Raw genomic sequence first — 24,922 nt, 5'->3', positions numbered from 1 at the left:
CGCACGCTCATCCCAACTCAAGATAACAAAGTAGGTAGGTAGATAGGTTAACTGCAGCAAAACATTTGATATGCACAGGGCCAGAAAGGCCACTAACGTAACTTCATTTCACTTTCCTTTGCCACTCCATTGCAACAATGCAGTGTGGATTACACTTATCTCAGATTGATCTCAAGGCGAAGAACTGGCCAGCTTTTCCAAGTCTCTCACTTGCCAGGTAATAAAATAGTCACACCTGAATTGTCTGCAGGCCTTTAGAAAAAGGAAACATAATTATTGTGAAAAGCTGGCTGCATCCCATGGTGTCAGGACAAAGACGTCAGGGTACAGTTACAAAGTAACTACGGGGCTAAGAATGCCTAACATCGGCATCTTGGCCATATGCAAACAGCACTGTTTACTCCTTGGCAAATTACTACGGCTTCAAAGATTACACATTAACAATTTATGATTTCATACAGTAACACTGAATCATCTTTTAATCGAGATCTGTTTAAAAATTGTTCAGCTTGCATTTGTTGTAGGGTGGTTTAGAAATATCCTGAATTTTATGCTTGTTTTATTGCAATCTGTGTTGTTTTACCTATTATGATCCATAATGGAAACAAAATTTGCTATTCATACCTTTGATGTTTAGGACTTTAACCCATGGCAAAAACTCAACTCAGGGTTATAGTTAATATTGGGGAGCTCTCCTTTCAATTGTCAGGGGTAGAGGTTATCCTGGCAATCAGCAGGTAATAGACAATCTCCCCAATAATAAATTTACCTGTTGTGTAGTTGTGAGGGGAACACTCCAAAGGGCTGCTGGTTGCAAGGTGGTGCTACTCATTGTAAAGGCTGCCATTGTGCAAATTGATATGTGGTGATCTACCAGAAACGACTGGTGGACTTCATTGCAGGTGATTCCCAGTTTGCGGCCCCCAGACACTTCACAGAAGGTGGCCTTAAAGCATAAATACTAGAACAATAAACAATGTTTAGGCCAAGGACAAGCCAAAGATCAAGACACACAGGAAGCATATGTATTCAGGAAGTCAGGAGTCATGAACCTGAAGAAGTAGCAGGAAGATGTGTGGTAACAGGAGCATAATAGATCACTGGAGCACACAGGGTGCAACAACAGCCAGAAGGGGTCTTAGCACTATTCCTTTAAATGCCCCAATGAGAGTCACCTGGCCGAAACCCTGAACTATCAGAGTCTTGCTCCAAAGAAGAGACCCAGAACTGCAATGGAGGTTCAGTAAGTGTGCCAATTATACTGGGAGGTATTATTTTATGTTAACATTTGTGAATACTAATTCACATGTATTATATAGCTATTTTTTTGTACAGAAAATCACAAGAACAATGGAATTTTGGCAAGATACAACATTTTTTAGTTTTTTTCTGTACTTGCAAAAAAAAATGGCCTAAGTAAAGGAAATGTTAGTAGCTGCCACATTTAAAACTACTAGTATGAAAATGGACTTTGTAAAGCGCAGTGTAATGTTAGGGCTATATAAATACTGTGTAAATACTGCGTAATTGACTGCAACATATTACAGTGTAATCCCTGGATACTTATTTACTTTTACAATATACACTGCCCGGCCAAAAAATGAATTTGATTTGGGATGTCAGGGGGTGCAGTGTTATGACCTGGGGTACCTGTGGGGCAGTAGTATTATCTGGGGTGCCAGTCGGTTATGATGATTTAGGGTACTTGTTGGAACTGTGTTATATTCAGGGTGCCTGTAGGGGCAGTGGTATGATCTGGGGTGTCTGTGGGGGACAGTGTTATGATCTTGGGTTGCTTCAGTTGGTCAGGTCTAGGTTCAGCAAAATTATGTGCCCACAAATTTAATCAGCTGTCTCCCTGAATATACTGAATGCCCTGGTTTTTTCATCAATTACATTTTTCTTTCATTCATCGGGCTTAGATTGTGAAATATAGGTTCATAGAGCATGAGACATCATTATCACACATGGATTGGCCACCACAGAGTCCAGACCTGAACCCCATTGAGAACCTTTGGGATGTGCTGGGGAACACCTTTATGCAGCCTGACTCTCCCAACATCAATACAAGAACTTGGTGAAAAAGTAATGCAACACTGGACAGAAATAATTGTTGTGACATCGCATAGGCTTATCAAAATTATACAATGGTGATCCAGTGCTGTAACCAAAGCTAAAGGCATTCCAATCTTTGGTGTCTCCAGCCATTGCCTATGTTGTGCACCACCTCCATTCATTTAATTTGCATTTTTCTGGAGGTTTGAAACAAGAAAAAGCTCCTAGCTAGGCACCCCCTCAGGGAGTACTGTGTATAAAACTTGAATTTCATAAAAATCTAGAGTAACTGCCAGCCATATCTAAGACACTTGGTTTCAGCATTGTATATGGATATGTGGTGGGGGCTAGGAATGATTTTATGGATAGGTAAATGTGATCAGTGGGATTAATAGTTCTTATGTGCACATACAATCAGCTTGTAAATATTTATTGTTTGCTTTCATGTGAAGTAAAGGGAATGCAAAAGTTTGAACACACACATTTCACAACCAGGGTACCGTGGAACACCAGGGTTCCTCCCGAGGTTGCTTGAGTTCCTTAAGCAATGAGCAATTTTGGACCTCTCATGTCAGTTGAACCGGCACTAATGAATTTTTTTGGCTGTTGTCTGGTTCTTTTAGGGGGTGAGATGAGACAGTAGATTCTAATTAAAAATATCTATTGTTGCAACAAAGAAGTCCATAAAAGCATATAAGTTCACAAACCATTAATGGGGAGGATAACACATTTTTGCACAAAAATTACTTTTCGCCATCTTGGATTTTTGTTTGAGCTGGTTCTAACAGCAAGGGTCTCATATCAGCCTTTAAGGCCATCCCCTGGTCAGTTTTCAGGGTCATCCCATCAACAGTTTATGTTGCAAGTGTTGCTCTTTGCAAACAAAGCACTAACTTTTCTTCTAAAAGTATGCTATAGTTAAATGTATAACTTACATATTGATACCCTCAATTTTTCTGTGAGGGGGGACTTTTTCCACTGACCACCACACCAATATACTGTGAGCTATGGATATAGTAATTATAGCATTAAAGGCCGCGGTTCCCTAAAGACCTGAAAGTTATTTCAAAGGTTTCCCCATGTTAAAAAAACAATACATTGTTTTATTGTTATAAACATTTGAACATGATCTCAGGGGACCAACTTCCAGTTCATTCAATTCTCTGCCTGTTACAGCCTTCATCACTCTTAGTTGCACGCCTCCGCCTTTAAGAATGGCTACATTAGCTGAATCAGGATTACAGTGGAAAAGAAGACATGGAGATTCCCATGCCTATGGTAGAGTTCCAAACCCTGCCATTGTAAAACGGCAAAACCAGTCCTGGACAGGAGGACTCCCCCTAGATAAACACTGGCAGTCACCAAGGCCTGGATTTTCATCAGAGGAGACATAACGCACACAACCAAAACAGAACTCAGGGTTCATTTCAACTAGTAGGTCGTGTTTATCCTCAACACTTGCCTTGGTGCCCTAACATACTAATTATTATTATCCAGTATTTTTGTAGCACCAACATATTGCTAAGCGCTTTACGAAGTGTCCATAGTCATATCACTAACTGTCTAACTAACAATGTCCCTACCATTGTTATATATCATTACCACAGTCCAAGGCCAATTTTTGAGGAAAGCCAGATAACCTAAGTGCATGTGTAGGGGTCTGCCTTTTTCTATCTGCTTGCTGAGTTGTAACTTTGTAAATAGAAAATAAAGTTGTTGAAGTTTTCCTGCCCCTGATAGTGGCCTGGGGAAACCCCATCAGGAGTTAGAGAAATGCAGGAGATACAGGGTCAGAGAGGCTGACGAACTAAGACAGACATTACACCAGATGAAATCCCAAGGGATTATAATAGACAGTAAAAGTCCTTATGCTTCCCCCATTGTGGTGGTAAGGAAAAAATGTGGATCAATCCGCCTATGTGTAGACTACCGCACCCTGAATCGGAGAACCATACCAGACCAGTATACCTTGCCTAGAATTGAGGAGGCTCTTGAGGCCCTGAATGGGAACTGTTGGTTCACTGTGTTGGATTTACGGTCAGGGTACTATCAAGTTCCCATGGCACCTGAAGACCAAGAGAAGACAGCCTTCATATGTCCTTTGGGCTTCTATCAATTTACTCGCATGCCACAAGGCATACGAGGTGCCCCCTACACATGTTTTTGGGATGTGGAAGGAAATTAGTGTACCCAGGGGAAACATACAAACTCCTTGCAGATAGTGTGCTGGCAGAGATTTGAACCCGGAACCAAGTGCTGTAAAAGCAAGAGTGCTGGTCGTTGAGCCAACCATGCCGTTCCTCTATTCCTAATTACCATCTTAAAAATGCACCTTAAAAAATAATGTTTATGGCAGGGTCCTCTCCTCCTCCTGTGTCCCTGTCTGTATCTGTCTGTCATTTGCAACCCCTATTTAAAATGTACCTAAACTCAGAATTTTACTTTACATAAAAGGGTAGACATCCCTTTTATTTAAATTTAAAAAAGGGGAAGTACAGCACCGACCCCTTAATTCTCGATCACCTAGCAGATCAAGAATGAATGGGAGCGCAAAGCCTCCCGGGATACCTATGTCACGCATCCTGGGAGGCCCTTGGCTGCTCCTTCTGCGTATGCTCAAGCATCTACACAGAAGAAAAAAAAATTGACAATCTCACGCATGCACAGTAAAGTTTTTTCCTAATCTACATCACCCATTCCCGTGCCTACGCAGTGCAAGATCGGGTGACGTAGGAAGAACACAGAAGCAGAGAGGAGAGGAAGTTGGCGCACCCTCTGCGCCAAGCCAAAGACAGATACCGGGACAACGCGGGACCCAATGGAAGAAACCCCCCGACAGATAGAGTGATCTGCGGGATCAAAGGTAGGCGTGATTTTTTTTGTTTTGGATTTACTTCCGCTTTAATGTACAAAAAAATCCTGTTTAAAAATAATAGCTTAATGTATGTATTATATAAGGGTTTTGGGTTGCTAATGCCTCATTTAATGTATTCCGTTTGTATTTGTTTGCTTTATAATTATAGGAGCCATTTACACGACCGCATAACATGAATACACATTTCCATGCAGCAATGCACAGCATACGCATCGTTGTGCTAAACTTCAATCCTAAAACACATTACCCCATATAGCTACACAATGTGGTTTAAAAAATGCAGCATACATTATATTTACATGTTGAGCAGCCCATATACACACCACAAACATATAATAGAAATAATTTCCATGCCTGTGAGTAAAAACACTAAAAAGTTTTGCCTCTGAATTAATGCCATAGACTGGGTATATTTTTCTATAAATAGCAGCCCTGATAGACTCCAAGGCTTATAACACATTCAACATGTGTCTAAAAAACAAATGAATGTAAATTTGTCCTTTTAAAACAAAAAGCGCGGAAAAAAAGTAACCCAACAGCAGCCAACCTTTCCCCTCACAGGCCGCCGCCATTTTGTCTCCCATATAGAAGCCCACCACAACACTCAAAGGAGGCGACAGAAGAGTCACGTGACCATCCCTCACTCGATCACCACGGGGGAACTGAAAGCGGGCTTTTCTACAAAGGATTCTGTGACGCGTACTTCTCGCGAGACTTGACGACACGGGGTTACCAGCAGGACTGCGCGGCCTCAAATCCACACACGGTGCAGGCTCTTGCTGACATGGCTGACTGTTCTATTGTTCCACCACCGAACGCTAACTCAGCTGCCGGGGTAAACGATGCTTTCTTGGACCCCCTGTAGAGTGCAAGATAGATGAGGGAGGCACGGGGCCTCGGACATTGGGGCTGAGGGGGGAAAAAAGGACGCTGATAGGCCGCAGCGGGACATTTAATTGAAGGCTAAACATTCTTTTCTTCGCATTTACCCTCCGTTTTATTTAATATTTTCCCTCTTCACACAGCTTTCACTCCATTTTCTATACCATTGTGACTATTCGGTTCATGTCAGTACGGAAGGGGCTGGTAACCATAACAACGTGATCCATTTCATATCCAAATTCATTTGTGTTTTTTTTTTTTTATTGCCCGCCCACGTGCCTTTTGAATTTTTTTTGTGTGCTGTTTTTTTGTTTTGCTTTTTATGATTATAAGTTCATTTCTACACAATTTTTATTGTTGAGGAATTTTTAGTCTTTGTCCCTGAGAGTAAGTAAGGGAACTTGAGTGTCTCTTCTAATTCATCCTTAAAGGTGTGATTTTCACCATATTTTAGCCCATCACTGTGGTGATATCTGAAAGGGAGCCTCTTCATGTTATGGAATTTACCCTAATTTCTTGTGGGGTCATGGGCTGGAAATGGAGGGGAATTATTTTTCTGTCGTATATTGCTTCTTACAAAAAAAAGAAAAAAAACATTGATGTATTAGTTTTGTGACTGACAAGCTTTAGGTTTCTTGTATATTTAGGACCAACTGATTTATTTTTTTTTTCATTGGATTGATATAGGAAGTTTATTTTGCTGCTATGGTACATTTTTTCAGTTCCTTTAATGCAGGGGTGTCAAACTCAAATACAGTTGCGGGCCAACCTTGAAATTTATTAAAAAAAGTTGAGGAAGTTATTCCTTTCATTAGATATAAAACCTTTTCAAATGGAAACAGATTTTGCTTCACATTCAATCTGGAACAAGCCTATAAGAAAGAGGTGTGATAATGTTTTAAAAAAATGTTATTTAGGGAAAACATCTTATGCCTCTTTCTCTATTTGTAGCTTTCGGAGTTACATTTTAATGGTAACCTTTTTGCACAGGCTAACAATATTAATAACAATTTTCTTCTATGAAAATCCAACCATCCAAGTCCATGCCTTGGAGTAGCAAGGAAAAGTACAGCTGAGGGGGAGTGCTGGAAATGTCAGGTGCGGCCAATGCAGAGGTAAATCTTATGAGTGGCCCGTCACTGGAACTTTCTCTTCATTGAAATAGTGCTGCTACTAAAATTCCCGGCATTACTTGCGTTAATGAAACAGTCCAATGCGGGGCCACACGTGCAGAGAGCCCGCTTGTCTATAGACTCGAGTGATGCCAGGAATTGTTGTAGCGGCGCTTTTTCAATGCAGCGGCGGACCAACATTTCATACTTTTACTGGGCAATATCACCAAAAAACTAAAGGAATAGACCAAATGTCAGATTCTTGTCGGTGTATACGAAATTAAATAATCATAATTCATTAAATATTCAAGTACTTACAAACGCCTGTGTAATATAAGTTTTGGTTTCTAGTTGTATATAAAATGGTCACTAAGAAACGTTAAGGGCAATATAAAAACAGATGGGGCTATAACTTATGAACTGTATCCAAAATCTGAAAAATTGTTTGGGTTTTAAATTTGAAGCCTCATCCACCATATTCTAGTTACTGCCGATCCTGATAAAATTATCCAATCTCCCTAGATTTATTGGTGGGGGGTTAATGGTATTGAGGTTATTTTAACTTTGTTTTGATGCAATAAAAAAAGAACAGGGTTTATAACATTGTAAACACATTTCATTCATCTTGTTTTGTTTATTTTTAATTTTATAGTGTTGTCCTAAGAGCCTTTTAGCCGGGTGCACCACCTGGCAGATTTTAGTAAACACCCGTCTGATTTTTGGTAGTTACTGAAATGTGACATGCCCTGTGTTGTAACCTAACCTGCCTACAGCTTCTTCACACCCAATTCTGGGGAAACACTATATATTTATTGGGTAACAAACTACAAAATGGGAGTACTACGATAAAAAAAAAAAAACGTCATAAGAAAAGTAAAATATTTACCATTAGACTTAGTTTTTTTTTTTTTTAACTGCTTTTAAAAAAATTTGCTGCATAAAAATGTAATGCAACTTTTTAGAATGTTACCTATAGTAACCACATACAGAGATCTATGTTGTTCAGTTTAAATCTCCACCCCATACTGTCCACCAAAATAATACAGGCTGGGGTAAATGGTGTAGTCATTTTCCAAACATTAGGACTGTAGGAACCAAAGGTGATTGCTGTTTGCAGCCAGTGTGGGTGGTGGTGTTAGTTTGTCCACCCCAGTTGTTACTTTGCCAAAGGGGGTGAGCTGAAAATTTACGTGGGCAAAAAATTAAAATAAATGAAGGCATGTGAAGAAGGTTATTAGATAGAACATAAGCACCATCATGTGTCATATAGTTACCAAATATAATACTTTCCAAACCCTGTTATACTTGCCTTTTGTCATAGGGCACCACCATCTTCTTCCTTCTCCTTTTGCAATCTATCCATCTTCATTAGCTGAGCAGGTATGACAAAACGCCTGTGCAAGTGCGCAGGAGTTTAGTCCCAGCGAATGCAGCGGAATTGCTGGGCAACCTGGCATCCAATGCTGTGCTGTGCATAAATTCCTATTGCAGAAGGGGCATCACCTGTACCTTTCTATATTATAGCCCTGCTTGTTGGATCAGGCATTTGTAAAGTGGAACAGGAAATGGTTTCATCAAGTTTTACCTGGGATCTTGTTGGTATAGACAGCTACCTCATATATTATTATGTAAATGTCCCCTGTTAGGGGTCTTTGTATAATTGTTTTTAGTCCCATTTCTCATTTCTCTCTTTCCAGGTTCCTGCTAAAATCATAGGAGACACAGCACCACCAATGAACTCCAATGACTATAGTTTTGCAGAGCAGAAAAGACCACTAGATGATGGAGGTTTGTGTTTTTTCTCCCGTTGACAAAGGACAAGTGTACAAGAAGGCGTTTTTTTAGGCAAAAATTCGTATTTTCTGAAGTGTAACTTTTCAAAAAATACTATAGTTTAGCATGTCAATGTACAGAATATTTGTGTGCAAGGACCTTTCAGTTCAAAGTCCAAATATAGGCCATAAGGAGTAGTACTATACATAGGTCACCTACTTTGTATATTAACATCATCATATATCGCAGGGCTGCAAAAAACCAAGGTACTATGAGTTACCGTGCAGCCGGAAAACCTGACACGTTTCGCTCGTCGTGGGCTTCAGGGGTAGCTGTGCTATCGTGGTTACAAATATAGTATGCGGTCTAGGTACATTATGGAACATTAGTACCTATTATTACATCATTCAAACATGATTTATGACAAATACATAATGCGTATAACATTGAAATGCTTTACATATCCACAAAAAGTATCTGTTATTTTATGATTTAATTATGAACAAACCTGTAAAAAAGAAAATAAAGGTATATTAATATTGCCCAACGTAGGCAAAATTGTTGTAAAAGGAAGTAATGTATTTGGTTAATAAAACATAAGTATTCAAGTTGTTGTGTCATGTTATTCCTGAGTTTTGATTTAGGCTGGAATATGTAATAAAACCTTATTTGTAACTGAAGTAAAACATCTGGATGAGATAACTTGCATTATCCTGGATGGAGGATCTCTCTGGGTAGGTCACCAATATTGTAAAAGGACAAAATATCCCAGGTGTATAAATCTGTATATTAACATGGTAGTCAAAATCATTCACTGTAAGGAGTAGATATAAATAGGGAAGGTGTGGTATTATGCTGAAATAGTACATGTAGTTATTACCTTGTCCTGGTATTTTCAGAGTTGCAGAGGGAGCTGCAGGCGTAGCTCTTCAGTAGGATGTGATGCGTGTGTAAGGGAATACCAGGACCCGCCTTATACCCACGAAGGGAAGCCCCGTACTTTACCATGGAGAGCAGGGATGTCACCTTGTGAGGGTGTGGTATGCCAGAGCAGGGATGTCACCACAAGGTTGCTTCCTGGTGGGAGTGGCTGATTGGCGGTGGGTGGACATAGAAATATGTCTCACCTATGGGGGCAGGGACAACTAGAGCAGGAAAAAAGGTCCAGTTCTGCACATACTGTGTTCTCCCCAGAAATTTTTTTCAGCCGGGTGGTAAAAAGTGAGCGGGGCAAGACTAAGTAAATTTGGCGCTTCCAATTATTTATGCCACAGGTATCTAGTACCCCTATTTATTTTGTCGGTGTTCTACCTACCCCCTATACTTTGTTTCAACTTCTGATTACTGGTTTAATGCCCAAACTGTTCAGTGCTGTGTATTTTAATCCAACTGCCTAGTGTTCCATGTTTTCTTTGTGTAATTAATTGTAATAGTGTTATTAATGTGGTATTACAAGTTAGGCTTAGTTCACATTAGTAGTAAAAAACATTTACCCCTCCTGAGTGACTACTTGGCAACTGCTAGGGATTAGTAACCAGTGGTAACTGCTAGGCACCTGGTTTTGGTAATTGGCATTATTTTAACAGCAGTGGTTCCTGGCAAGAGAAAAGTGAGGGGTAAATGCAGCAAATACAACCTTACTGCCCATGTGAATTCAGCCTGACTTCTGATGTCCCCTCTATAGCGCTATATCTAGATAACGCAAAATTTTTGTCCATGAACTGAGCCCCGTGAGTCCCTCACTTGCTTATATTCCCTCTTCTTTCTGATGCTCACCGTTCCATCAAGTGCTGATCTCATCGGGCATGTGTGAGATTGAGCACGTTTTTTACTTTATAGGAAAGCCCCTGATTATGTGTTCCCAATGTCAGGAGGCTGCCGATTTACCCTGTAGTTTTTACCACCATGGCAGTAAAGAGGGAACGGGAGGGTCCTCCCCCAAAACATAAAAATTCATCACTGTCCATATTCAATGGGCAAAAAAAAATGGTGACATTTATCCACCCGCAGTATGATAGCTGTATGTGTGTTAAGTCCGCCAAATTCTGCAGCTTAACAACTCACTGATCAAGCCTTCATATCTCCTAAATTGTTGGTACACGGGACTCTCATAGCTACTAATAACTGAAATTTCTTTTTAAGAATATCAAGATATGTTTAAAAACTTGTGAAGATTGAACATTTGGGTTGCTGTTTCATAAGAAAAAGCATCTAGGAGCCCAAAATGTAAAATGCAAATTAAGGATCCACAGGGGCCACTTATATAGCAGGGAGCATTGGTGTGGGATCCCCAAATTTTTACCTACCTTTAACAAAACTATAGTTGTAATTCTACACTATGTTTTCTGCTTCTGTTCCTTAAACCCCAATGTATCTGGAATGGAGAGGTGCAGGAAACTGAAAATGTATTTTCTTCTATACTTTCCTGATACTATTTTCTTGACACTTGTATAACCCCTCCCCCCCCCTTAAATTTTATTAGCATGGCATTATTAGAACATAAAAAACCTCTGCCCATCAAAACACGCTGCCCTGTTACACATAACTATCTGCTTCCCTAATTTAGCTAAAACAGAGGTGCGGGTAATGAAAATTATAGGTGTAAGAGGGGGAAATTTTCATCACAATGGCATCATTACAACATAAACTCTGCCCATCAAAATGTACCTCCCTGTTACATGACTGTACCCTACCAGTACCTGAGCCACCTTTTTGGTTTTGATGGGCATTTTTTTATGTTCTAATGATGCCATAGTGATGAAATTTTAGGGGGTGTTAACCACTCCCCACACGTTTTCAGTTTCCTACTCCTCCCCATTCCAGAGAAATTGGGGGTTCCAGTGTTAGAAGTGGCAAGTAATATGTAACAGGGCAGTGTGTTTGCCATAGTAATAAAATTTTAGTGTTGGGGGGGGGGGTTACCCGGGTACCCGAAGGTGTACCCACTGCACCCACCATTCTAGGGAAATTGGGATTCAAAGGAGAGAAGCAGAGAGGGTAACATAGTATTACAGTTATAGATTTGTGACAGGTAGGTATCAACTTAGGGGCCCAACATCAACGCTCCTTGCTCTGTAAGTGGCCCCTGAGGTCCCCAATTTGCATTTTCAATTATGGACTTCTAGACGCATTTGCTTTTGAAACTGAAACGCCAATGTTATATATAACTGATTCCCATATCTTTAAATTCCTACCCTCTAATGGGCTGAAATTGCGTACACAGAGATGTAAGAATGCAGAATGACACAGATTTCTCTAATGAGGTCATTACACATTGTTACACAAGGTTTTTTTCGTTTTGTTTTTTCAGAAGACTCAGCACAGCTAGAGAATAGAAGAGGGACAGGCTGTGTCCCAGTCTGATCCTTGCTGTGCAGCTCTTATCAGCAGCTGGAATCCTCTGAACGGATGACAGCTGGGAACAGAGCATGCTCTACATTGTCCGTTCAGAGGATTGGAGCTGCTGATAAGTGCCCGGCAGGGCAGCTGGGCGGCCCACCCACCAAAAACAGGCTGGGGAGAACTATGCTTACTGCATCGGGGCAATAGCTCTGATGCTCCCGTCGCCATAAGCCAGTCAGTGGGAGGAAAAAGGTAGAGACGTGGTGGTAGTGGTGTATGAAAAAATAAAAGGAGTTAAAGAACCTGGGCAAGGGTTGTATATATATATTGTATGAAGTATTTCTGTATGAATAGCGTCTTGTATAATTATTAAAGTATCAAAAACATACAATGTAGTTTTCAGAACAGGAGTACAAGTATTGAACATTAATGTCATAAAAGCTGGGTTTGAATAAGGCTGAACAGCAATTGATACAATATTGCAACAGAGTTTGAATTAAGTCAAACAATTAATATTGACAGCAACAGATATTGCTGCTGAACTGATATTGACAGTAACAGATATTGCTGCTGAACAACAATTGATATTGACAGTAACATATACAGTGGTACCTTGGTATAAGTCCTTAATCCGTTACAGATCCTTGGACTTATACCAAACAATCATTTCCCATAAGAAATAAAGGGAAAATGAATGAAAAAAATTCTATTGTTATTGACATATTATACATTGAGGGGGCTGTGTTTAAAATAATTTAAACACTGATTAATACTAAAATACATAAATACAAAAGCAATTAGATGAAATAAATGAAAATTTAACCTCCCTTTACCATACTGAGAAGAGTCGAGTGCCTACTAGGATGGTGCTGAGAAGGGAGGAGGAGGAGATGTCCTGTAATTCACAGAGAGTTATAGCGCGGGTTGTTCACTGAATGGTAGCAACTGGCGTACTGACGCTTGTGGGGAGTCGTGGCTTTGTCTCGAGAGAGGTAAATAAGGGTAGCGCACAGTGTTGTGACTCATTTTGACCCATACAAGTTCTAGCACAAAGGTTGTATACCAAGCAAAATTTTTCATGTCCAAACAGGACTTATACCAAGTTGGACTTATTCCAAAGCAGACCTTTACCGAGGTACCACTGTATTAATAAAAACATATTATGATATTATTAATGACAATGGATAGTAACAGTTAATATAAATTTTAACAATGTAAAAAAGGGTAAAAGTAATTAAAGTTGATATATCAAGTAATGAACAGTAGAAAAATAAACTTAATCATAACGTGGTATATTGTGAATAGTATTGAAGCCCAATAATCTGTGTAGTAATTGTTGTTCACAATGGTACAGAAAATATGCAGGCTATAGGATTGGGTGAAACTGGTTGCTCAGTCCTTTAGAGCCAACTCTTTTAGGTGTAGGGATGTGTATCATCATGGAGCTAGTCAAGAACTGGTATAGACGTACAAAAAAGGTAAATGTTCTCTTGGTTTTTCCGACATAGAATCTGCCGCATTTGCAAATAATAAGGCAGATAACACCTACAGATTGGCAATTCACATGGTTGTTAAAGCTATGTATTGTGCCATTAGGGAGTTCAAAAGCTTGGTTTTCAAAACGCAAAGATGCATTATGTACATGTTGTCATATACTGTATCATGTTTGAATGATGTAATAATCCTATGTTCTTTAATGTACCTAGACCGCATGCTATGTTTGTAACCACAAACGCACAGCTACCCCTGAAGAAGCCCACAACGGGCGAAACGTGTCAGGTTTTCCGACTGCGCGGTAACTCCTATTACCTTGGTTCTTTGCAGCCCTGCGATATATGATGATGGTAATTTAATAAGTAGGTGACCTATGTATAATACTACTCCTTATAGCCAATGTTTGGACCTTGAATTGAAAGGTCCTTGCACACAAATATTCTGTACATGGACATGCAACACTATTGTATTTTGTGAAAAGTTATACTTATCACAATATGAATTTTTGCCTAAAAAACCCTTCTTGTACACTTGTCCTTTGTCCTTGCATTGTACCGGGGTTGACGATATCCATATTAAAGGAAATTTTACTACATTAGAAACTCTCTATGTCTATCACTCCACCATTGCTCGCCCAACTAAAACCTTTATTTTTTTCTCCTGTTACTTGATTTTCATTTTCTTTAAATTAATTGATGATTTGAGGATGTAAAAGAATTTAGGTTAATTTAGATTTTTTTTTTATTTTTTTTGTAGCTTATGAGTATTATCATAAGCATGTTTAAGCTGTCTAGAGATCAGTGATAGTAATGCTTGTTTTATAGTCAGTGTATCATTCATTCTTAAAGATTGAAGAGCAGGGCACAGCAATGCCTAATCTTAAGCTGCGTACACACCTGCAATTTTTGTCGTTGGAAAGGATCTTTCACGATCCTTTCCAACGACAAGGGAGTGCACGATGCATGAACGGTGCTGTACATACAGCACTGTTCATGCTCTATGGAGAGGGGAGGGGGAGAGCGACGGAGCGGCACCCTGCTGCGCGCTCTCCCCTTCCCTTTCATTAGGATCGGTTGTCGTCCATCGTCCGTGGATCCGGCAGGACGGTCTTTCGGACGATGGACGACAACGACTGTACACACGGCAGATTTTCGCCCAATAATTGGCCGATGCCGATTATCGAGCGATAAAAATCTGACGTGTGTACGTAGCTTAAGTCTCTGTGCAGGAGCTTTATGTAACTTTGCTAACTGGAGTTTAGCTTTAAAGTACATCTCCTGGAAAAAAAATGTTTAGTTTTGGAGAGTAGGTAAGGGGTGGACTATCTGTCACTTTTTATTCTTTTTTTAATGACTGTTGTTTGACAGATTCTTCTCACTTTGGGAGATTTCTCTAACTTAAGTTATGTCCTGGAGCAGGAAATGAAGACAAGTTTCTCAATGGTACGCAGTTGGCTAAAAGGAAAATGACTTGGCAGCTTTTTAACTTTTACCAAAACAATATATTTTTAAACACATTCTGTGTTAGTACATTTAAAGTAAAATTACGGCACTTTGCTTTCTGTTGTTTTTGGATGGGTCTCAGAGTCTCCTTAGGTACTCTTGGCAGTGGTGTAGTGAGTAGGTGTAGACATATTAGAGGCAGCGACTTTATGGGAATGGAGTTAGTTACTGGATGGTAATTGTTTTTTTTTACTTCATTTGTTTTAGATCAGCCAGAGGCAAAGAAAGTAGCTCCAACAAATGACAGTAAGTGTTGTATAAACTTGCTTGTTTGTTTTTCCAATCTCTTGAAATATATACAGACAAAGATACAAATGTTTGGTTTTGTTTTCCTTTCTTAAAGCTTTTCCACCTCAGATGCTGCAAATGCATCAACAACAAAGGTAAGTGTTGTGTGAACATTTGTATATTGTTGGTGCTTCCTGGCATTGTTTCCTAAATAACTTTACCACACATAGGGGGAAACAAAATTTCCCCGACACCTATCATGCTTTTACTGCTTATAGGTTTACCTTTTACTAGGTAACATAGGTTATCTGATGCTGGAGGTTTGTTGAATAAATTTAGGTGGGCAGACTGAAAACTCTGAATGCCCATTTAATAGATGTATTAGACAGCTCAACAAAAAAATGTTGTTTTCACTTGCCAAGGATTTTTTCAATATATTTAGTGAATTTCAGGTCTGCGGAATCCAGAAATGACATCAGTTTCATTAAATTGGCTCTATTGCTTGTGAAACAGAAATCGGAATAGACGATTTTACCAACAACAAATGTTAACACAGCATATATATATCAATCTTTATTTACACCGATGTTTTGCATTTTATATATTAGGTTGTAGCATTATTTTCACAAAACTTTAATTTGCCTTCTTTTTATTTATACATTTTCTTTTTTAACAGAAATACGAGTTCTTCAAGAAGAAGTTGTTCAAATGATCCCAATGTATTTTGCTACATTTGTGGTGAATATTCTCCGCAAAAACTGAGAAGAAACATTACAGAATTTGTGAAAAAAGCATATCTTGCATATTTTGGTATAAAACTGGGGGACCAAAATAAGTATTGGGCTCCCCATATGGTATGCAAAACTTGTGTAGAGTGTCTACGTCAGTGGAAAAATGGAAAACTGAAAAGTTTGAAATTTGGTGTACCTATGGTATGGCGAAAGCCCCAAAATCATGATAATGATTGTTATTTTTGTGCTGTGAAAGTAAAAGGTTTCAATCGTTACAAGAAAAACAAGTGGGAGTACCCTGATTTGGAATCAGCAAGACGACCTCTGCCACATGGTGCTGATGTTCCCATACCAGTGTTCAGTACACTTCCTGATATTCCTGTATCCGAAATGGAGGATATACAGGATTTGGAGTGTAATCCAGGAGTTAGCAGTGGAAGTGAATATGAAGGAAGTGTTTCATCAAACCAGCAGTTCTCCCAAGAAGAGTTCAATGATTTAATACGTGACCTAAGTCTGTCAAAACAAGCATCTGAACTTTTAGCATCCAGGCTCAAAGAAAAGAACTGCCTGAGACCGGAAGTTAAAGTAACTGTTTATAGGACAAGAGAGGAGACATTCCTACCATATTTCAGTGAAGATGGAGACTTTGTGTACTGAAAAATTAAAAGCGGTAGTCTGGGGACTACTGTAAAAGAGCAGAGGGGACTTCATGCAATAAGTAAGAGCGGATGTGAATCACACAAACTCACTCATTTCATTCAATGCAAAAATACATTTCCTACAAGATATTTGAATGGATGTGCAGCATGGTGGCTAGTTCCCAAGCCTTGCAGCTACAGGGTTCCAGGTTCAAATTTGACTTGGTCACGGACTTCATGGGGTTTGTATGTTCTTATTGCATTTGTATGGGTTTTTTTCTAACATTCCGAAAACATACTGCCGATTTAAATAGCTTCCGTCAAAGAAATGGCCATTAACTATGGCAGGATCATTACACCATAAGTTCCTCTGAAGGACGGTTAGTGAAATGACTATGGACTTAAGGATTAAGTAATATGTCGGCTCTGTATAACTACACAATAATACTCTCATCTTTAAAGCAGACTATTAATAATGTTGTTTCTTGCTTAATATTACATTCTTATTACTGCCTAAGTGTTCTTTTTACTTTTTTTTTTTTTTTACTGTGTGTTTAGTAATTTAATTATGATGTACACTGCTTAGGGCTACTCACATTTCAGCTCTTTTGTTCTCGTCAGAAAATCTCAATACTTTTCTGCTGTTAAACAGTTAGGCCAACCTTCCCAGCACCCTATTGTTTCCCAATGTAATTTGGCAGTCACTGAAAAAAAGGCTAATGCCAAAATGGTACGCAGCTTACAAACCGAGAGTGCCCTGCTCCACATACTGTACTCATACTTACTGCTCCTACCAAAGGCCAACTGACTTGTGTTGCCCCTTATTTCCCCCACACATACACACACCACAGTGACTTGCTAGCCTAAAACTATGTGCACACCTAGGATAATAGTCACCCAAGATGAATGGTCATGCTCTAACATCATTCAATAATTTGCCCTTGCGGCTTTAGGAAAGATCGGGACCCAAATCTGAGGATAGCAGGGTGCAACTCACTAGTCCTCCCCAGTCCCTTCTCCATGAAACAGAATGTTGCTGTGGGTGCAGTCCTCATTCATTCATCTGTCATTGAAACATTGTTTCCAGCAATAATCCTCTTGATGTCATTGCAGAGCTTTAAAGAATGTGACGAAAAACCACTTTGCAAAGCATACCCAATCACCTGAAAAAAAGCAGGATTTATCTTTGCTCGTGATAGGATGTTTGAAGTCTTCAGAGCTTCACCACATTCACAAAGCTAGGTAAAATATCCCAAGCAAGGTGAGCAAACAGAAGGAGTGAAGAGTCCCATAATGAGAGCTTGCACTGTGTATGTGTAATGGGAGTACCCACAAACCGGCAGATTACACTGAGCCTGGTTGAAACTTTAATTGTAGACTGACTTCCAAATTATTTCCATTATGTAACCCGTTTTCTGGTACATCAAGTACAAAAGAATGACTAATCAATTATTTCATTTTTAAAAACAACGCACATATCAAAAGAGGTTACAATTGGGCAGATGACACGTTAAACATGTAATTAGAATAATGACTATTGACCTATAAAATATCTGAATTTTCCTTGCTGATACTGCTTCAAGCCCCTATTTGGAAAGTGTGGTAGGGTGGCAATGCAGGAGCCAAGTTGGGAGGGAAGGTTGTCATTTTTTAAATAGAAGTGCCCCAACAAAGACCTTTAAAGCAGGATTACCAGGTATTATTTTAATGAAAGGTGCAGAGTAAAAAAAAAATAGTTAAATTTGAACTCGAAAAATAATAGCACTTGAATGCTTGGTGCCCGACACGTTTCACCTCTGCGGCTTCATCAGGGGACCGGAGGTAAGTGGTTGTAGTGCTAGTTTTATTGTGATAGTGGTGAAGAAAGAAGTGCTATTATTTTCTTAGAGATTTAATGTCTAGCTAGCTAGATCAACACCACTCTCCTTTGTGCAACTCGGTGGCGGGGGGGTGGAGAGGGTGTATGCAACTCCCTATTGTAAGGGATCAAAATAATGATGTGTGTAAATCCTAATTGATGGAATATTGTGACACTACATCATTTCAAATATTCACTTGTTTCAGTACACTTCTATTTAGAAAAAACCCTGGCTTTCTCACTTTTCTTTATTTGTCTTCATCAACATTATCAGGGTATAGGCAAAACTAAACTTCTACTGGACATCTTTAGATTAGCACGTCTTTATCTCATTCAGGTTTGATAAAGCCCATCTTATTTTCTGGCAGGAAGTCCAGCATCATTTAGCCCTTTTACTCCCTTAGCCTGACCATCCCTGGCCTGCCTTTTCCTTTGAATTTTGGTTCAGTTAAGTTGGTTCTGATCTGTTATAATGTAGCAAAAAAAAAAAGAATAGTCATTTGAGGGCAATTTAAAAAACAGTACAAATGTGGTCCCCAACAAACCAGCTCTCCAGGGAAAAAAACCAAACTGAACTAATATCAGTTTTTTTTGTTTCGAACTTTGCCCTACAACCATATAGTAGCACTTACAAGTATTGCTTTTAAAAATACACTGTCACTGCCCATTAAGTTGCCCACGGTGACTTGTAAACACCCCATTACCATCACCATTTGCCTTCCTTGCTCCATCACAGTTTTATTAGGACAGGGCCTATGGGTATGGAGGATCATGTGGGCAAGTATACAATACTGGAGGTGGACTATAAGGAGGCATTGCCACTTTGTGCTACAAGGGCAAATGACAGAGTCTCTTTAATACTGTTTAAACTTTCAGCAAGTATATACTATGTAAAACAGGACCTGGTGAGCCCATTTTGGGGACAAGATAGGATATGAATAATTCTGTGTATACTCTCGGAGAAGGATCTGATGGGGCTTTGTGCATTATATAAATACATAATTGATGGTTTGGGCTATGCATGGATGGAGTTTTGTTTTACAAAGGTGTTAAGAATAGATCTTTGAGTGATTTGTATATCCATTGCAAAAGGTATCGTTCACATGCACAGTGCAAGCTCTTATTATGGGACTGTTCACTGTTCAGCTTAGTGAATGTGGTAAATCCATTGTAAAAGGTATCATTTAAAATGTATTCAAATACCAGCATGTGCTTTATACAAATATATTGTACAATAGGCCTTCTGCATGCTGGTTAGCAGCTTGTTTAATGCAAAAGCCAAAACTCCAAAAAACATCTGTGTTTAACATTTGCAAACTGGAGCTAAAGGGTGTCCATGTCATCACAGGTTCCCTAGAGTACGATACCATACTATACCTATAAAAGAGGTAAAATACTTACCTTTCATGAAGCCAATGTGGTAAAGTGATTCCACTTCACCAGGGTCGGACTGGAGTATTGCCCACCAAATACAATGTTTCACCTGCCACAGTACCATTTTCTGGAAGGCAGCAGGGGCTGTGGACCCACATGAAGGGCCAACAGAAAGGTAAGTATATTGCCTCTTCCTTACAAGTATAGTAATGTATGCAAGTGACACTTAGAAGTAGACTGTTATTTAAATGTATTCTCGGAAGTCAACAAGGATCCATTTTGTGTGTACCAAATGCCTTTTCAGATCCAGATGTTACCCTCATAAATTTGCCTTTGACATAACCACTGTCCTGAGTCGTGAGAGAGACCCATTAGGCCCACCCATTATAGGCTGCCTACGCAAAACCAAAGGAAGGGGCAAATACAATACCAATCAACATGTTCAAAGGCATCTTTATTACAAAAAACTCCTGCACAAAGGCAAAGTTTCGTGCTGGATTACTCCACAAATCCCCAAAAAATGCACAAAGTATACCAAACCTAAAATAAAATAAGAATGTACATGCCTTTTGTATTTAGACAATATTCTCTTATCCCAGAGTTATGCTTTGAGGCAGCTGGGTGGGCAAGTTAGCAAAATGGTCAATTAGCTTTACTGTCATAAAATGTTATGAAAGTAAAATGTAATGATTCGTATGTATTTCACGTATGTATGTGAAAAAAATCCAATGAGTGAGGCAATCAACTAGCTTACATAATCAAATCTGATGCCTAAGTGCTTCTTCGTGCAATGGTAATATTTCTCAGCATATTGAAGCATGATGAAGAAAGACTATTCCATTTTCTCATCTTTATGCAGTCTTTATTTGCATTCAAGGTAGATCATCCAAACCCAATCATTAAGCAAGGACTGGCACACTCTCACACCAGTATTGGCTGCACATTATTGCTACCTAACCGTGGACCATGCCTGTATAATGTATGTGACCTATGGCTAGTTTATACCATGCAGGGTCGAAAATGGCAACCCTCCATTGGGCAGAGTTCTAAACCATTTCTTTATGTACTTATTTCTAGAAATGGTCCTGAACAGCATAGCCACCTGTAGTCTTTACTATGAGGGCACTTTTGAACCTTTTACAGATGTCAACACATAACTGAATGTGGCGGAAGGACCTTCCGGCCCACCTGGTGTTATCTTAAAGATTTGAAATTCAGAAATACTCACAAAAGGTTGGATATTTAATAACTTAAGTTAGCCAAAAAAAGTTATCATTTAAAGAATGTTAACAAACCTACAAAAAAAAGAATGTTTTGGTTAGACTTTTGGACACCTCCAATTATCAGCTTTAGTCCCTTGGCTCTCCCCCTTCCTCCAATTCTCAGAAACTCCTCCCAATCTCTTCTTATGCCTTCCAGTGATCACATTAAGCTGCACCCTACCTGAGGAATCTGTTAGTAAATGTTATAGACACTCCCGTGAAACATATCCGTACAGTCAGACTCACCCAAAATAAGCTTTATCTCCAAGGCCAGAGTTGTCTATTTTATAGGCCCTTATTAGAGCTGGAATTTATGGCATAACTTCCCCCCTTTCCTTGGAGACAGGTGGTACTAATGAACCCAATTACTTATCAATCCATCTACAGCTATTAGTTGTCTTTATAATCATTTTCCCAGCAAAACAGATATAATGTACCAAAGGCACTAAAAAAAAAACAGGTCAACATGTCATTTTCATTGGATATAATTTTATGTGGGCTTTGTATTTTTAAAGCGTATTTCAAATCTGTTCAGTTTTTCTCTAGCACCTGTGGTTTTTGTGATGCAGCTAATTATATATTGTGTGAAATTTGTTATAAATAGCCTTAACATATTACAACATTTAATGTAAGTTTTCTTTTTTTAAGGTTAGAGACCGCACTAACTGCGATTGATTTCATTTGTCATCATACCTAGATATCACCTTAATGATCCAGACAGTTTCTGTTACGTGTGTGGTTCATTCACAATGAAAGCACAACCTTGCCAAATTACCACAGAACTTAAAAAGATATACAAATTATATTTTGGCTGTCCACTTGGTGACCAGGATAAATCTTGGGCTCTGTACCAGTTGTTCCAATGCACTGCGTGACTGGCTAAATAAGCATAAAGCAGCAATGCTATTTGCAATCCCGATGGTGTGGAGAGAACCGCAAGACCATATAATCTATTGCTTTTTTTGCCGCATCAACAAAAGTGGATTCTCAGGTAAAACTAAGCACAAAATTGTATATCCCAGCCTGGATTCTGCAGTTAGGTCTGTTCCCCTAATGATTCATTGCCAGTTCCAGTACCGCCACATGATGGACTTGCTTCTGTAGAAGGTGATGAGGATTGCACTGGAGTTACAACCTCGAATCATCGGATCCTGACTACTTGGGCGATGAAAATTCAGAACCAGAGACCTTTACACAAGCAGAGCTAAATGATCTTGTTCGTAATCTAAATCTCCAAAGACAAAGCAGAACTTCTTGCTTCAAGGCTTAAACAGAAGCACTTTCTTGCAAAGGGTGTAACTGTAACTCGCTACAGAAAATGAAATTATAACTTGACAACGTTATTCACTAGGGATAGCTCACTGTGCTACTGTCATGATATAAATGCACTCTTTAACAGTTTGTCACAAGAGCATGTTCCATCTGAATGGCGTATCTTCATTGATTCCTCTAAAAGAAGCTGGAAAGCAGTCTTACTGCACAATAGTAATTCTGAACCAAGTTTACCACGTGCCCATTCTGTTAACCTAAAGGAGTCCTACGACAACATGAAGTTACTACTTGAAGCAATGCAGTATTAAACACACCAGTGGAACATCTGTGGGGATCTAAAGGTCAGTGGCTTGCTGATGGGAATGCAAGGAGGTTTCACAAAATATTGCTGTTTCCTTTGCCTGTGAGACGGCAAATCTACGGGAGACCATTATATCAAGCGTGATTGGCTACCAAGAGATACCTATGGGCCCGGAACAAGCAGTGTCAAGTTCTGCCTCTGGTTAATCCGCATAAAATATTTCTGCCACCTCTCCATATCAAGTTAGGCTTGATGAAGAATCTTGTAAAGGTCATGGGTAAATCAAACTCAGGGTTTTCAGTACCTTGTTGAGAAGTTTCCAAACATAAGAACCACAAAAATGAAGGAAGGGATATGTATAGGGCCACAGATCATGTCTGTTTTGCAGGATGATGTTTTCAAACAATCTCAGCAGCTGAGCTAGAAGCTTGTGATGCATTCAAGTGGTTGTGTGAAAATTTCCAGGGCTACCATAAGTCTGCATACAAGAAAAGAGTCCAGAATCTGCTTGATTCATAACAGAAACTGTGTTGTCGCATGTCATTAAAAATACATTTCTTGCACTCACATCTAGAATTCTTCCCAGAAAATCTTGGTATGGTGAGTGACGAACAAGGAGAACATTTTCACCAGGACATTCAGTTAATGGAGCACTGCTACCAAGGCTTCTGGAATGAAAGTACGATTAGACACCAGGATGGAACAAGATATGAGAACAACATATTCGATCCAACCTTGCTTGGGTTTGGTTTGCAAACAGTTTGGTAAATGTTGCTCAAAAAACACAAACCTAAAAGGAAATCACAATGAAGTCTATGGGGGGAGGCTATATATTGTGCTATATTGTAGAGCTGCTATGCAATCATTTGTCAAACAAAAGCCATGGGAAGCTGGGTGCTACCATGGGGTCATGTAACAAAGCCCAAAAAAAATACATTTGAACAAAAAAAGCATGCTTGGAGATATGAAGATATACTTGACATATGGAAGATATGTACTGCATATGCTTTAGGTGCGGTTTCCTAATACTCACCAAGGCCACATTTCACATAGTGCTTTGTAAAACTTGATTTGTTCTAATATGGCCAGAGGTATACCTAAAAGTATGTAAAGAATTACATACAAAACAGCTAGCTATTTCTATTGGGACAGATTGCTAAGCTCTTCGGGCCGGGATCCTCTCCTCCTGTGTCACTGTTTGTATTCGTCTATCATTTGTAACCCCTATTTAATGTACAGCGCTGTGTAATATGTTGGTGCTATATAAATCCTGTTTATTACTCACGCTGAAATCACAGCTGAAGTCTCCTCTGCGAGAACCCTGTGCAGGACAACCAATAGGAAATGTTATGCTCTCAGTGATGTAGACAACCAAAGAAGAAACATTGGGCCTGATTTATTAAAGCTCTCCAAGGCTTTAGAGGAAATACTTTTATCAATGAAGCTGAGTGATCCAGCAAACCTGGAATGGATCTGGTCCAGGAATCAAAACATTTGCCAGCAAATAGCAAATGACTTTGATGAAATTCATTCCAGGTTTGCTGGATCACCCATCTTTATTGATGAAAATGTATTTTCTCCTGAAAACTTTATTAAATCAGGCCTAAAAGGAGAAGATTCAGGACAGGAGATTCATGTGACTGTGATTTAGGGGAATATAAAATGGTTATGCGCTGTGCAATATAACAAAACAAAAAGATGAATGCACTATTTTTGCACCTCTGCACAATACATTGCACCACACATTGCGGTGTTTTGGGGCATCTTATGTCAATGTGAATTGGGCCTAAAAAGAAAGGCCTTACTGTGTTCTTCCCTAAGTTTTTTTTGTAAGTCACTCCACCTGACTGTTTTCAACAACAGGAAAGAAGAGGCAAGAAAGAGAGGCCCGCAGTAGGGAAGCTAGGCATAGGGCCCGCATGACAAGGTGTACGGCAGGGGTAAAGGTTAATGAGAAAAGAGAGGTTTAAGGAGGAGAAGTTAGGGATCGGAAGTTAAAGTGGTTGGAGAATAGGAAGGGTTAGGTAGGGGAGGATGGAAAGTTAGGGACAGTTTTTGCTGGAGAAAGCTTGCTTCCTTCTTATGGTCCTTGGTTCACATGGATCCGTTGTGATCCTGGGTCCAAACAAAAAATGCAGGATGGAGAGTGATGGAAGATTGGTGAATTAGCAGCCAGTGATCCACCCTGTACTGAATAAAACTGGAATTGCTCAGTTCAAA

General features: G+C 39.4%; 1 protein-coding gene across 1 annotated transcript; it reads left to right on the top strand.

Annotated features, from left to right (window-relative positions):
• The first annotated feature begins 3,883 nt into the window (after nucleotides 1-3,883).
• On the top strand, nucleotides 3,884-17,152 carry LOC140337162 (uncharacterized). Its single transcript, XM_072420733.1, has 6 exons — nucleotides 3,884-4,092; nucleotides 5,519-5,765; nucleotides 8,622-8,712; nucleotides 15,243-15,281; nucleotides 15,379-15,418; nucleotides 15,940-17,152. Exons 1-6 carry the CDS (start codon nucleotides 3,884-3,886, stop codon nucleotides 16,652-16,654), a joined length of 1,341 nt encoding a protein of 446 aa, XP_072276834.1. The 3' UTR covers nucleotides 16,655-17,152.
• Nucleotides 17,153-24,922: the final 7,770 nt, after the last annotated feature.

The sequence above is a fragment of the Pyxicephalus adspersus genome, chromosome 8 (genome assembly GCF_032062135.1).
Source record: "Pyxicephalus adspersus chromosome 8, UCB_Pads_2.0, whole genome shotgun sequence".
Classification (NCBI taxonomy): Eukaryota; Metazoa; Chordata; class Amphibia; order Anura; family Pyxicephalidae; genus Pyxicephalus; species Pyxicephalus adspersus.
This window is presented reverse-complemented; position numbering and strand designations above follow the sequence as displayed.